This window comes from Saccoglossus kowalevskii, chromosome 3, assembly GCF_978046115.1.
Source record: "Saccoglossus kowalevskii chromosome 3, keSacKowa6.1, whole genome shotgun sequence".
In the NCBI taxonomy this organism is placed as follows: domain Eukaryota; kingdom Metazoa; phylum Hemichordata; class Enteropneusta; family Harrimaniidae; genus Saccoglossus; species Saccoglossus kowalevskii.
The window spans coordinates 34,163,134-34,178,115 of record NC_140643.1 but is presented as its reverse complement, the minus strand read 5'-3'; the positions used below and the strand labels follow the sequence as shown (position 1 = coordinate 34,178,115).

At 32.9% G+C, this 14,982-nt stretch overlaps 1 protein-coding gene across 1 annotated transcript in view; it reads right to left on the bottom strand.

Moving 5' to 3' along the window:
- LOC102804829 (voltage-dependent calcium channel subunit alpha-2/delta-1) overlaps positions 1 to 14,229 on the bottom strand; it is a 141,861-nt gene extending 127,632 nt beyond the window's left edge. Inside the window, exons 1-2 of the mRNA XM_085497102.1 lie at positions 14,144 to 14,229; positions 13,248 to 13,332 (exon numbers count right to left, since the gene is read on the bottom strand). Coding sequence (XP_085353228.1) covers positions 13,248 to 13,332; positions 14,144 to 14,229 — 171 coding nt within the window. The remainder of the gene's footprint in view (positions 1 to 13,247; positions 13,333 to 14,143) is intronic.
- Between the last annotated feature and the right edge of the window lie 753 nt (positions 14,230 to 14,982).

Here is a 14,982-nt window from a genome sequence, read left to right as displayed (position 1 = left end):
AAAGAGTTTTCAATTTCATGTAATATGCATCAAATTATTAATGAGCAAGTAACAGAGCATACAATAGACCTATTGTATTTATGTAAATGAACCTCAGTTGAGCGCCTGTGTACAGGGCAAATAGTAGCTGATTGCCAAAATCTTTCAATTTTACTGTTTTTCAAGCTACAATCAAACCACATCTGTAATTCTGGGATTACCCATTCCCTAGCTGCCTCTAAGTCCATTTGTGATCATATAGCCACACACATTTCTGCAAGTTCCACTTCTATAAAGCTTGAGGAGACAAAGACCTGTCCCTGTGTGCAATGTAAGACATATGACATGTCAACCATTTGGGGCAGGGTCACTCACAATACATGTACACTATGATTAAAATTATCCAAATGTAACATTTCTGTTTGTTCACTGGGAGAACTAAATCTCTGACAGCTACTGGGGTTTATTATGACAGGTAAAGACATGTACATATGTGTAGTGTACATGTTATTAAAACGAAACGGGGACAACATTAAAACAACTAGCATAAAATAAATACATTATGATTCACTAAACGAGGACTCAATAAGGAACAAAAAAAAACACAAAACCACAAGCTATTGTGACAGAACATTATAATTGTACAAAGTCACTGATGTGTTAGTACCTGTATATATAATTAGGCTCCATTCAAATTTCAATAGATTTTATGTTGTGCTTGTCAGTTTTTATGGGATTTTTACTGACACAGTCAATTATATTTTATTATGTTTGTTTTGGCGCTATAGAAATTGTCATATTTGTCATGATATCACTGAGTCTTAGTTGAACTGCAATGCATTTATTGAAACATAGTTTCCTTATTTGTAACATGTGTCAAGTGAACAAAAAAATGAATTAATAAGTGACAAAATTAAATTCAGAAATAATATAGACAAGCCAGTATAGTATATACACAGTACGGTGTTCAGCTTAGCTCTAGCATGTCAGTGTAAGATATAATTTAGCATTCCTACATGTACATGCAGTATCAGGATACAAGTTTAGTCCAAGTACTAAGCTGCAAACTCAAAACTACTAAATTCACTGTTTATGATTTCATAACTACTAAATTCACTGTTTATAATTTCATAACTACTAAATTCACTGTTTATAATTTCATAACTACTAAATTCACTGTTTATGATTTCATAACTACTAAATTCACTGTTTATAATTTCATAACTACTAAATTCACTGTTTATAATTTCATAACTACTAAATTCACTGTTTATGATTTCATAACTACTAAATTCACTGTTTATAATTTCATAACTACTAAATTCACTGTTTATAATTTCATAACTACTAAATTCACCGTTTATGATTTCATAACTACTAAATTCACTGTTTATGATTTCATAACAATTAAATTCAATGTTTATGATTTCATAACTACTAAATTCACTGTTTATGATTTCATAACTACTAAATTCACTGTTTATAATTTCATAACTACTAAATTCACTGTTTATAATTTCATAACTACTAAATTCACTGTTTATGATTTCATAACTACTAAATTCACTGTTTATAATTTCATAACTACTAAATTCACTGTTTATAATTTCATAACTACTAAATTCACCGTTTATGATTTCATAACTACGAAATTCACCGTTTATGATTTCATAACTACTAAATTCACCGTTTATGATTTCATAACTACTAAATTCACTGTGTTTATAATTTCATAACTACTAAATTCACTGTTTATGATTCCATAACTACTAAATTCACCGTTTATGATTTCATAACTACGAAATTCACCGTTTATGATTTCATAACTACTAAATTCACTGTTTATAATTTCATAACTACTAAATTCACTGTCGATGATTTCATAACTACTAAATTCACCGTTTATGATTTCATAACTACGAAATTCACCGTTTATGATTTCATAACTACGAAATTCACCGTTTATGATTTCATAACTACTAAATTCACTGTTTATGATTTCATAACTACTAAATTCACTGTGTTTATAATTTCATAACTACGAAATTCACTGTTTATGATTTCATAACTACTAAATTCACTGTTTATGATTTCATAACTACTAAATTCAGTGTTAATGATTTCATAACTACTAAATTCACTGTTTATAATTTCATAACTACTAAATTCACTGTTTATAATTTCATAACTACTAAATTCACTGTTTATAATTTCATAACTACTAAATTCACTGTTTATGATTTCATAACTACTAAATTCACTGTTTATGATTTTATAACTACTAAATTCACTGTTTATGATTTCATAACTACTAAATTCAATGTTTATAATTTCATAACTACTAAATTCAATGTTTATGATTTCATAACTACTAAATTCAATGTTTATGATTTTATAACTACTAAATTCACTTTTTATGATTTCATAACTACTAAATTCAGTGTTTATGATTTCATAACTACTAAATTCACTTTTTATGATTTCGGAACTACTAAATTCACTGTGTTTATGATTTCATAACTACTAAATTCACTGTTTATGATTTCATAACTATTAAATTCACTGTTTTTGATTTCATAACTACTAAATTCACTGTGTTTATAATTTCATAACTACTAAATTCACTGTTTATAATTTCATAACTACTAAATTCACTGTTTATAATTTCATAACTACTAAATTCACTGTTTATGATTTCATAACTACTAAATTCACTGTTTACGATTTCATAACTACTAAATTCAGTGTTTATGATTTTATAACTACTAAATTCACTTTTTATGATTTCATAACTATTAAATTCACTGTGTTTATAATTTCATAACTACCAAATTCACTGTTTATAATTTCATAACTACTAAATTCACTGTTTATGATTTCATAACTACTAAATTCACTGTTTATAATTTCATAACTACTAAATTCACTTTTTATGATTTCATAACTACTAAATTCAATGTTTATGATTTCATAACAATTAAATTTACTGTTTATGATTTCATAACTACTAAATTCATTGTGTTTATGATTTCATAACTACTAAATTCACTGTTTATGATTTCATAACTACTAAATTCACTGTTTATGATTTCATAACTACTAACTTCAGTGTTTATGATTTCATAACTACTAAATTCACTGTTTATGATTTCATAACTACTAAATTCACTGTTTATAATTTCATAACTACCAAATTTACGGTTTTCTGTGAAAGCATGTTCTCAAAGGATATACTGAAAATAGACCGAGTAATAAGATGTGACCTCATCTCATTAATATTTCAGTGACATTCTATTTTTATAAATTAATTTCATTTTGTGGACTTATATGATAATTAATCCATTAAAACAGGAGTAGCATTACAATACATTAAATGAGACATAAACTGTACATATGACACACAGATAATGCATTCACAATTTCTTATTTCATAGCAATTAAAAGACAAATTGTGAGATTCCATGTAATTCAGGGCACATGTCATTAAAAACAAAGCAAATGTCTATTCTTCTTTTTAAATAGTATCAATTATGAAGATTGTCATGTTAAATATAGATTGGAAGAATTTTTTCAAAATTCCATGAGTCAAAAATTAATCATAAATATTTCAATATTGAACGTCATGCACATGTCAAACAAGATACTTTCTAAGGCGAGGATCACTCCACTTGCCGAGGTCAAGCCTAAAGAGCTAATTATCACCATCCTAATCCATACTATTTGTAAGAGATTTAAAAAGAATAGCTTTCCTGATCATTCAAGTTATGCGTTACTTGTGCCAATTTTAGCTCTAAAACTAGCAATGTCAGTACAGTACAGATCTAGCTCCAAATATATATTTAAACAATTTGAAAAATACCACCTGTTGAGTTTGTGACCATTTATATAAAGGTCATGCCAAGACAGAATCTTGTCTTTGTCAATGAACAAAAAATTCATCTGTAATGTCGGTTGTATGGTACGGAGAAAAGGCAAGCAATAAAAAATAATGCGTTTAATCTAAATATTTTGAGTAGAGAGAGGTTAAATTCTAAAAAGTTGTAGGAAGAAACTGATCCATCTTGATACAATTCTGATTTTTAAAATATGTGTTAGCTAAAAACACATAGCAAAGCATATAGATGTGGTCAAGAGACGGTTTACTACCACCACACATAGTGTTTTTTTTGTAATTTTTTTCACAAATATTTGTACTGTTCATTATAAATGATTTTCAAAATGCTTGCTTCAGTGGGGTACACCTCAAAATATTGGTACATGTATCTCTGCTGATGGGAAGAAATTATGTCACGTCAACTTACTAGCAAATTTGCTTGCTCACACAGTGAATTGGTGTGAAGAAGTCCAAATTAAATATTCATCTGCCCAATTAGTAAAAAAGAAGTTCATAACATTTGGCTCCACATGAGCTCAGTATGGGGCAATTCACACAGTTATGTAATCAATAATTTGTCGAGATGACCATTTACAAGTATGGCAATTACTTTTACCTATTTTCACAGAAACAGATCACTAAAATCTCTTAGACCATTTATTTGAAATAAATTTCATATGGACATGTAAACAGAATTTGAAACTAAAGTTGTTGGGAATTTTGAAAATGTGAGGAAAATAATCTTCTATTAAATCTGAATTGCCAGCCCTGTATGATGTAATGGGTGATGAATTAGCCACATACATATGGTAACAGTGGGAGAGTAGTTTACTATGCTGTGAATTGTCAGCCCTGTATGATGTAATGGATGATGAATTAGCCACATACATATGGTAACAATGGGAGAGTAGTTTACTATGCTGTGAATTGTCAGCCCTGTATGATGTAATGGGTGATGAATTAGCCACATACATATGGTAACAATGGGAGAGTAGTTTACTATGCTGTGAATTGTCAGCCCTGTATGATGTAATGGATGATGAATTAGCCACATACATATGGTAACAGTGGGAGAGTAGTTTACTATGCTGTGAATTGTCAGCTCTGTATGATGTAATGGGTGATGAATTAGCCACATACATATGGTAACAATGGGAGAGTAGTTTACTATGCTGTGAATTGTCAGCCCTGTATGATGTAATGGGTGATGAATTAGCCACATACATATGGTAACAATGGGAGAGTAGTTTACTATGCTGTGAATTGTCAGCCCTGTATGATGTAATGGGTGATGAATTAGCCACATACATATGGCAACAGTGGGAGAGTAGTTTACTATGCTGTGAATTGTCAGCCCTGTATGATGTAATGGGTGATGAATTAGCCACATACATATGGTAACAGTGGGAGAGTAGTTTACTATGCTGTGAATTGTCAGCTCTGTATGATGTAATGGGTGATGAATTAGCCACATACATATGGTAACAGTGGGAGAGTAGTTTACTATGCTGTGAATTGTCAGCCCTGTATGATGTAATGGGTGATGAATTAGCTACCTACATATGGCAACAGTGGGAGAGTAGTTTACTATGCTGTGAATTGTCAGCCCTGTATGATGTAATGGGTGATGAATTAGCCACATACATATGGTAACAGTGGGAGAGTAGTTTACTATGCTGTGAATTGTCAGCCCTGTATGATGTAATGGGTGATGAATTAGCCACATACATATGGTAACAATGGGAGAGTAGTTTACTATGCTGTGAATTGTCAACTCTGTATGATGTAATGGGTGATGAATTAGCCACATACATATGGTAACAGTGGGAGAGTAGTTTACTATGCTGTGAATTGTCAGCTCTGTATGATGTAATGGGTGATGAATTAGCCACATACATATGGTAACAATGGGAGAGTAGTTTACTATGCTGTGAATTGTCAACTCTGTATGATGTAATGGGTGATGAATTAGCCACATACATATGGTAACAATGGGAGAGTAGTTTACTGTGCTGTGAATTGTCAGCTCTGTATGATGTAATGGGTGATGAATTAGCCACATACATATGGTAACAGTGGGAGAGTAGTTTACTATGCTGTGAATTGTCAGCCCTGTATGATGTAATGGGTGATGAAGTAGTCACATACATATGGTAACAATGGGAGAGTAGTTTACTATGCTGTGAATTGTCAGCTCTGTATGATGTAATGGGTGATGAATTAGCCACATACATATGGTAACAGTGGGAGAGTAGTTTACTGTGCTGTGAATTGTCAGCTCTGTATGATGTAATGGATGATGAATTAGCCACATACATATGGTAACAGTGGGAGAGTAGTTTACTATGCTGTGAATTGTCAGCTCTGTATGATGTAATGGGTGATGAATTAGCCACATACATATGGTAACAGTGGGAGAGTAGTTTACTATGCTGTGAATTGTCAGCTCTGTATGATGTAATGGGTGATGAATTAGCCACATACATATGGTAACAGTGGGAGAGTAGTTTACTATGCTGTGAATTGTCAGCTCTGTATGATGTAATGGGTGATGAATTAGCCACATACATATGGTAACAGTGGGAGAGTAGTTTACTGTGCTGTGAATTGTCAGCTCTGTATGATGTAATGGGTGATGAATTAGCCACATACATATGGTAACAGTGGGAGAGTAGTTTACTATGCTGTGAATTGTCAGCCCTGTATAATGTAATGGGTGATGAAGTAGTCACATACATATGGTAACAATGGGAGAGTAGTTTACTGTGCTGTGAATTGTCAGCTCTGTATGATGTAATGGGTGATGAATTAGCCACATACATATGGTAACAGTGGGAGAGTAGTTTACTATGCTGTGAATTGTCAGCCCTGTATGATGTAATGGGTGATGAAGTAGTCACATACATATGGTAACAATGGGAGAGTAGTTTACTATGCTGTGAATTGTCAGCTCTGTATGATGTAATGGGTGATGAATTAGCCACATACATATGGTAACAGTGGGAGACTAGTTTACTATGCTGTGAATTGTCAGCTCTGTATGATGTAATGGGTGATGAATTAGCCACATACATATGGTAACAGTGGGAGACTAGTTTACTATGCTGTGAATTGTCAGCTCTGTATGATGTAATGGGTGATGAATTAGCCACATACATATGGTAACAGTGGGAGACTAGTTTACTATGCTGTGAATTGTCAGCCCTGTATGATGTAATGGGTGATGAATTAGCCACATACATATGGTAACAATGGGAGAGTAGTTTACTATGCTGTGAATTGTCAGCCCTGTATGATGTAATGGGTGATGAATTAGCTACATACATATGGTAACAATGGGAGAGTAGTTTACTATGCTGTGAATTGTCAGCCCTGTATGATGTAATGGGTGATGAATTAGCCACATACATATGGTAACAATGGGAGAGTAGTTTACTATGCTGTGAATTGTCAGCCCTGTATGATGTAATGGGTGATGAATTAGCTACATACATATGGTAACAATGGGAGAGTAGTTTACTGTGCTGTGAATTGTCAGCCCTGTATGATGTAATGGGTGATGAATTAGCTACATACATATGGTAACAATGGGAGAGTAGTTTACTGTGCTGTGAATTGTCAGCCCTGTATGATGTAATGGGTGATGAAGTAGTCACATACATATGGTAACAGTGGGAGAGTAGTTTACTATGCTGTGAATTGTCAGCCCTGTATGATGTAATGGGTGATGAATTAGCCACATACATATGGTAACAATGGGAGAGTAGTTTACTGTGCTGTGAATTGTCAGCTCTGTATGATGTAATGGGTGATGAAGTAGTCACATACATATGGTAACAATGGGAGAGTAGTTTACTGTGCTGTGAATTGTCAGCCCTGTATGATGTAATGGGTGATGAATTAGCCACATACATATAATAACTGTGGGAGAGTAGATATGTATTATGCTGTGTTTGTGGTGTAAAACAATTGGCAGCAGGTTGTAATACATGTATATCTAAGCGGATTTGTGGTAACCATGCGTACAGTAATTTGTCTAATGTCATACGCATCATTAGATACATGTATAAGCCAACAAAACACCGCGCATTTGACGATGAACATCCCTATAGGTTGAAAAGATTCCTGTGTACTTATAATGTTACTAATCAATATTGATCAACATGGTGACAGCCATGGATGCTATATACTGCCAATAACTTGTGAAAATGTGTACAGCTCTCAATGTAATAAAAGCCAAAAAAAACAAAATGTTCATATACTGGTTTTGTGCAAATGCCCTTTGTTTAAATGCATACTGTTGGTCATCTCTGTGATGAGACCTGTTGTTTTTTATTTTATTATTATACATACGAACATTTATTACAGCATTAATAATTATACAATAGAATTTACAATAGACAGTAAAACAACGTACAACGTGCTGCGGTACAACTGACCAAAGATTGCCTAACTGCATAAAAAATTCGAAATATCAAAACATCAAAATCCATGTAGGGGCTCGAAAAAAACATAGAAATTCTCCCATGTACTATTCAATTTTTCTTCTTGACTTCTTTCACAAAAATATGTTTTTCAACTAAAAGTGAATTCTTCAAATAAGAAATAAAAAGACAATTTTGTTACTGAAGCATCTTCCTCTAGATTTATCTCAATAACAATGTAGGTCTTTACTAGACTAGAAAAGCCATTGTAAAATAGCTGATAATTCAATAACTTATAAATGTAAGTAAGCTTCATTGAACAACAAAGAATTTACATCATATCATGACAGAGACCCAGTAGGTAAAAATTTAAATCAAAACTTGTATCAGTGGCAGATTTAGAGGGGCACCCCCCCCCCCTCCTTGATATTACTTGTATGCACACATATATCCAACAATGTAACAACATAATGCATCCACCTCTGTGCATGTTAATATGTGAAACATGATGTATAATGTAGCAGTAATGTTTGATTGCAATCAGTCAAGACATTGCCCTACAACAGCATACTGTGGAATACTTTATTTTCGCTGGAATTAATTTTCACTGAAAAGGCTTTTTGGGCGTTTTGTGTGGAATTTATTTTCACTGATTTTTGATGAGTTTAATGTGAAGTATAGGAAAAAAAGTATATTCGCTGGATTTTATTTTCACGGAAACATCCCTTCAGCGAAAATAGCGAAAATAAATTCCAAGCGAAAATAAAGTATTCAACAGTATGTTAATTTCTGTCATTCTGATCTAAAAATATTATTGTTCCCATTATATTCAATATAACAATGTAACAAAGTTTGAACAGTCCATGTGTGAGCGAGCTCTGGATTGGCAGAAATGCTTGATTTTGATGCCTTTTTAACATTAAAATGGCCGCTATTCAGCCATCTTGAAATGGATCAACAAGTGGATGTGAGTGCATATGTATGACATAATGTGTGAACTGTATATAAAGTTTAAACAAGACTGGTCAAGACATGTCAGTGATATGACTTTGGAACAGCACTCATTAAAACAAAATGGCCACTAGTCGGCTATTTTAAATCTGATCTGAAAAACAAAATGACATGTATCAAGGTCTCTTAATGTCTAATTCATGTACCAACAAAATCCATCCATACAAGATCCGGTCTGTCCCTGCTTTTAGACTTCATAGCAACAAGGACTAAAAAGGGATGCAATAAATAATGGAATCAAATTAATTTGAGCAAATCATAATTAGTGGTATGTGATATATTTTACTTGTACCAAATGGCAGAGAACAAAACAGCCCAAAAAAACAAATCCTCATCCTGACTAGAGATAGACAAAAAAAATCTAAAAATCTTCATTTAGTAGTCAACACAAAAAAGCTACAAGGAATGTATACTAAATCATTAAGATATGACTTGCAATGTATTTTGGGCATAGAAACACCTCTGTAATTCACTTTAGTGCATGCACTACTAATAGAGCTAATACAGTATTCCATTAGCAATATTTTAAATTGATACATGTCATAATCATCTTTTCGTCTTACCCTGTAGGTTATCAACCACTCCAAATTTAAACAAGTTTATCTCATGCAATTTTAAGAAACTAATCTGGAAGATTTTATAATAATTTGCAAATTTGGTGATCAATCTGTTTTTATAGAAATCTATATGGTTATTTATAATATCATAGATAGCCACATCATCAATGCCTGCCCTGACACTTGACAGTTCAATTTCTGAAATTCCTTTTATAAGCAAACAAGCAGTCTATCGGCTGAGATAGCTCCACTGTTAGCGATGCACATTTCAATTAAAGAACTGAAGATATCATTAGAAAATGAACAATATGCATAGATGTGAAGATATGATCATGAAATGAACAAATATGAGAGAGGTCTACCCAAGGTACATATACACCAAGTATCAAAGCATTCAGGCTTGTAGTTTTCAAGAAGAAGTCGAAAAAGTAAAACATTGACACGGACGACGACAGACAATCACTCATATGATAAGCTCCGCTCGACAAAGTTGACAGCGGAGCTAAAAAAAGTTTGAAGTCCAAAAGAACAATTATGAAGCATGAACTAAGTATAAGTATGATGTAGCTTTAGATGCAACTATGATGGCAGAAAGCAGGAGGTCAGTATACTTAACCTCTGTGAGTAGGTAAGCAGTATACCATTAGTTATAACATAAGAGATGGAAGCTTACTATAATGAAGACTGACAATTACTAGCTGCTTCTTATTCTGCAGTCCGGATTGACAATATAGCATTAGATGACATTTATAGATTGATAGAACAGTATAGTTATTAAACTCAGCTTTGTCCCCTTGAATGCAGGGTGTACCATAGAACAACAACTAACACATTTTGTATGATGTACACGATATCGTTTAAAGTTTGTACACTTTCCATGAATTGTTCACAGTGTTTACCGTCGGGTTTTGAAATAGAAAGTGTCAGAAATGGAAGTACACTTTGTTCATTTGCTTCATTCATAGATTATTAAAAGCATTTTAATTATTCAACAAACCACTCAATGGCAACACAAATGCTATATTCATTAAAATCTTGGAAGCTAGAAAGCTTTGTCATCTTCTTTTAAGTTCTTGATGTAAGGTGGTGAGAGTTTTCCCCTGACTCCTCACTAATTTACATGCAGATTACTTTTCGTTTAAAATCCAGCCATCTTGTATCATCTTGGGAAAAGCTTTATTGATTTTTCTACTACATCACCGTGTTAAGCCCACAATTGAAGCACTCTGTCTTGGTCATCTTATTCAATGCAACGCAGTCAATATCGCATTGGTTATCCACTAATTTAATGACAGCTGGTTGGCCAATTAGGGAATATTCAAATTTGACACCATATGAAATGTAAGAATAGAAGACATCAATATTCAAAGCAAACAGCCGTAGCCTCACTTGTCAGTTACGAATAGTATTCTACCATATTTACGCTATTAAAAAGTGCATCTGTTTAGAAGTATAAAAGGCGATATAGCAGCCTTGTATTGTGTATTCAAGGGAATGCAGAGCTAATACAACATCTGTCAGGATTTTATCAACATATTTCAAACCTTTCAAATCTGAGAATATAATTTTGAACATTGTAAAGTGCCATTATAATAGTTTTACAAACTTCTTAATTGAATTTTTAGTCACAAAATAAATATTTAGTTCATCATATTATATTTTAACAATGTGACATTGCATTAAAAATTGAAAACATTGACACCGGAGGGGAGGGAGGAAGGCTAAAAACAAATGTAGGTACATACATTTTGCATTTAAAACTATCATCAGTTTTGAACATCATACGTTTCATGTGCATCCATTTTAACATTTTATTATATTCTTAAAAATAAATACATCAGCATAGGGAAATTCTTAGTGGAGAAATTACAAGAATTGTTTTTTTTTAACTAATTGAGAACCACCTTTCATCACCTCTCACAAAATAAAAACAATCAAAATTTTGACCAAGACCTGTCTATTCGGAACAAAATTATCAAACAAATTATAGTAATATAAATAAGATGATAGTGTTGTAAAACAAATTGTTTTTCTCTAATAAATGAGTTTTATTCTTTCCCTTTCCCTGTAGCATTCTAATGATCCAAACCCAATAAGCCAATTTATGAAAGTCTGTTTAAAAGAACAGTTTTACAGGAAAATTACTCAACATCACTCAAATACCCATCCCAATAATATTCTGACAATAACAATATAAAAATTCCCATTAATTCAATGATTTAATGAGAACTAGCACTAATATATACATGTACAATAATAAACTGGAGAGAGGAATTAATGTGTAAACAATAAATACCGTATAAGAGCAGACATCACAAATAGCAATAATTATAATGTCAGAAATAGAAAAAATTGTTTCAATTACATTATTTCTGTTTATCGCTTGGTATGTATGCTCACAGAGTTCACAAAACTCATGCATGTACCACAGTACAGGCATTTTTTATAAAATACGAATGATAATGTTGGTATTATAACACCACCGTTCTCAGGGGAATTGTAGTTAATATTACCCTAATTTCGTTATAAAAGTGCTGATAGAATGAAAGTGTTCATTGTTCAGACTTCATAGAATATGAATGAAAACCTTATCCTCCTTGTAAATATGTATCATTACTACGAAAGAATTTTACATTTTAAAAATTTTCACATGATATAACAAGCCAAGTGTACTCAAGCAGTGAAAGGCTATTTGTACGTCATTCTCGTTTCTATTTAGTTATGCAAAACAGCAGTAGAGCACACGCTCCCGTGACTTTTTTTCGATCTTATATTTGCGTGAAATCACGACTATCTTTAAATCACCAATATGCATTTATTAGGAGTGCAAGCATAGCAGTAACAAGAGTTAAATGCCAAGTGAAATCATGTTACTCAGCATGCTGGACAGATCCAACAATTATATATGTAACCTCAAGTGGGTGTGCACACTGCAATTATATTTGTTTACATTGTAATTGTGTCAAAATTTTAATTCACCTTTATAAACACCACAATGGCTTTTAACTCCAATAACAAAAATTATGAATTCAAACTCGTTTATGGTTCATTGTGCTAGTATTTACAATCACGCACTTATTCCATGCGGTTAATAGAATCAACAACTGATTCTCCATCCACAGTATATATATATGCATTGAATTCAGACACAAAAAAAACATAGCAATTAAATGGATCAGATTTCAAAATGGAAATTATATTCTTTACAGATTCAAAATTATGAATAATTTTTGCCTTGACATAAAGATAAAATGAATTAAATGATAAAACTATAATTTTTAAATATTAAAAACTGGTATATGTATAATGATTTGCCAACAATCTCCTAGACCATATGTGCACAATGTATACAAATATTGTTTACAGTCATTGGGAAATTATTCATCGTGCAGTAAAACTTACCTCAGTTAAATATTCAATTCCGCTGGCATTGTTCAGTATGTGTTCAGTTAGCCATAAACCTATTCTTGCAGACCACTCGTTGACACTGTATAAAACAGAATTATTATCAATAATCTTCAAGTGGTACATCAATAATATTGAAGTATGTGTCCTGTTTTTTTTTTATGATTTTTTTTTTCTATAACAGTGTTTGAATAAAAATAGTTTTTCTGTTGTGATATGATATGATATGATATAAATTAAATTAAATTTGTTGAATAAGTTAACATCTACGGTGGTGCGACTATAGATGACATTTACTTCCAGTGATACCAACATCAAAGTTCTACTCAACATTAAAGTTTTTTTTGTTTTTGGACTCGTACGGCAATGTGTGGCACACAAATTCAGTAGAATAGTAATAATTAAACATTTGCGCTTGCAAAATCGCAAATTACAAACAACAACAAATCAATGGAACTGCCGATTTGAAAAAAAAAAAACGAAATATCAACAGTTTTCATGTATAGTAAATCTCTCTAAAAGTCTCACAACTTCCGCTGTACGGCGACTATACGTTTCGTCCACAACAATTAGTAACACTAGTATATACAGAAATCTACGCGAAATAAAGCCGCGTGTTTACTTCAGTGCAGTACATGCTAAGCGAATATCGCAGATTCTTCGTCGCATTCTTTATGCTATTGGCGAACCGCCGTAATCAGTCCCATCTTCTCACTGAGTCAAGTTTTAAAGTCCCAGTGATGATGCGAGTTACTGTCCCGATCCGTTCGGTCCTAGCAAATAGCATCTAGGAGCAGTGACAGGCGTTCGCCGTTTTTACAAGAAGACTCAACCGTCAGCATGTTTTACTAACTAAGTATCTTTCTCTCTTCGCTCATAGACTGGCTACTTACACAGCTGGTCGAGGATGAACGAAAGCCTCAGTTTTGGAAAACAACAGCACCAGTAGAAGAACACGGTATGTTGACAGCATCGCCATCTTGAATTCCAGCTGCTCTAGTGGAGGAATCAACTTCCAGCCTCGTTTTCAACAAGAACGTTGCCTCACTTTCAATTTCCTGCTACCGAGTTACGCATCGCGTACGTTTTTAAACTTCTAGATATCAAAGTCGCCGACCGACTTTGTGGGGAAAGGGCAACCGACACTCCGTTTGACTAGAAAATGTAGTTCCAGATCTCCGTTACAGTTCATTAAAGTACCACTGGAATGACATCAGTACAACTGCAACTAAATTGCGTGGCATTTACGGAAATTTACGGAAGTTTTTATACAAAATAAAGGAAATTAAAAAAATACCAGTATGATGCTTTCGGGTATATTTCCGTAAGTCACATGTACTGTATAAAATATTTGTATTGTTTTTGTTTTCATTACGTTCTTTTCGTCGCGTCTCTGTGAGACTTTGACTGGCCACTTTACAACTACAACGGTAACAAACGTTTCCCGGACTACGTGTACTTCTCGAAAAAGACAGCGTACATGCACACAGCATATCCTAATCACACTCGTTTTGCCATGAACTCACTGCGATACCAATAACTCCTAGTATGTCATTGGCCATTTTGTTTATAGATGGATAGTATAAAACCATGAAAGTTCATGATCAAACGCACTGCCTTTCAAATTAGTATCCGGACGTAACTCATCTCAATTAGAAGCCAGAACATCAGAGTTCTAAAATTCAAATCTATCCGGCTTTAGAGAATGGATTGAATTAATCCTAATAAAGTA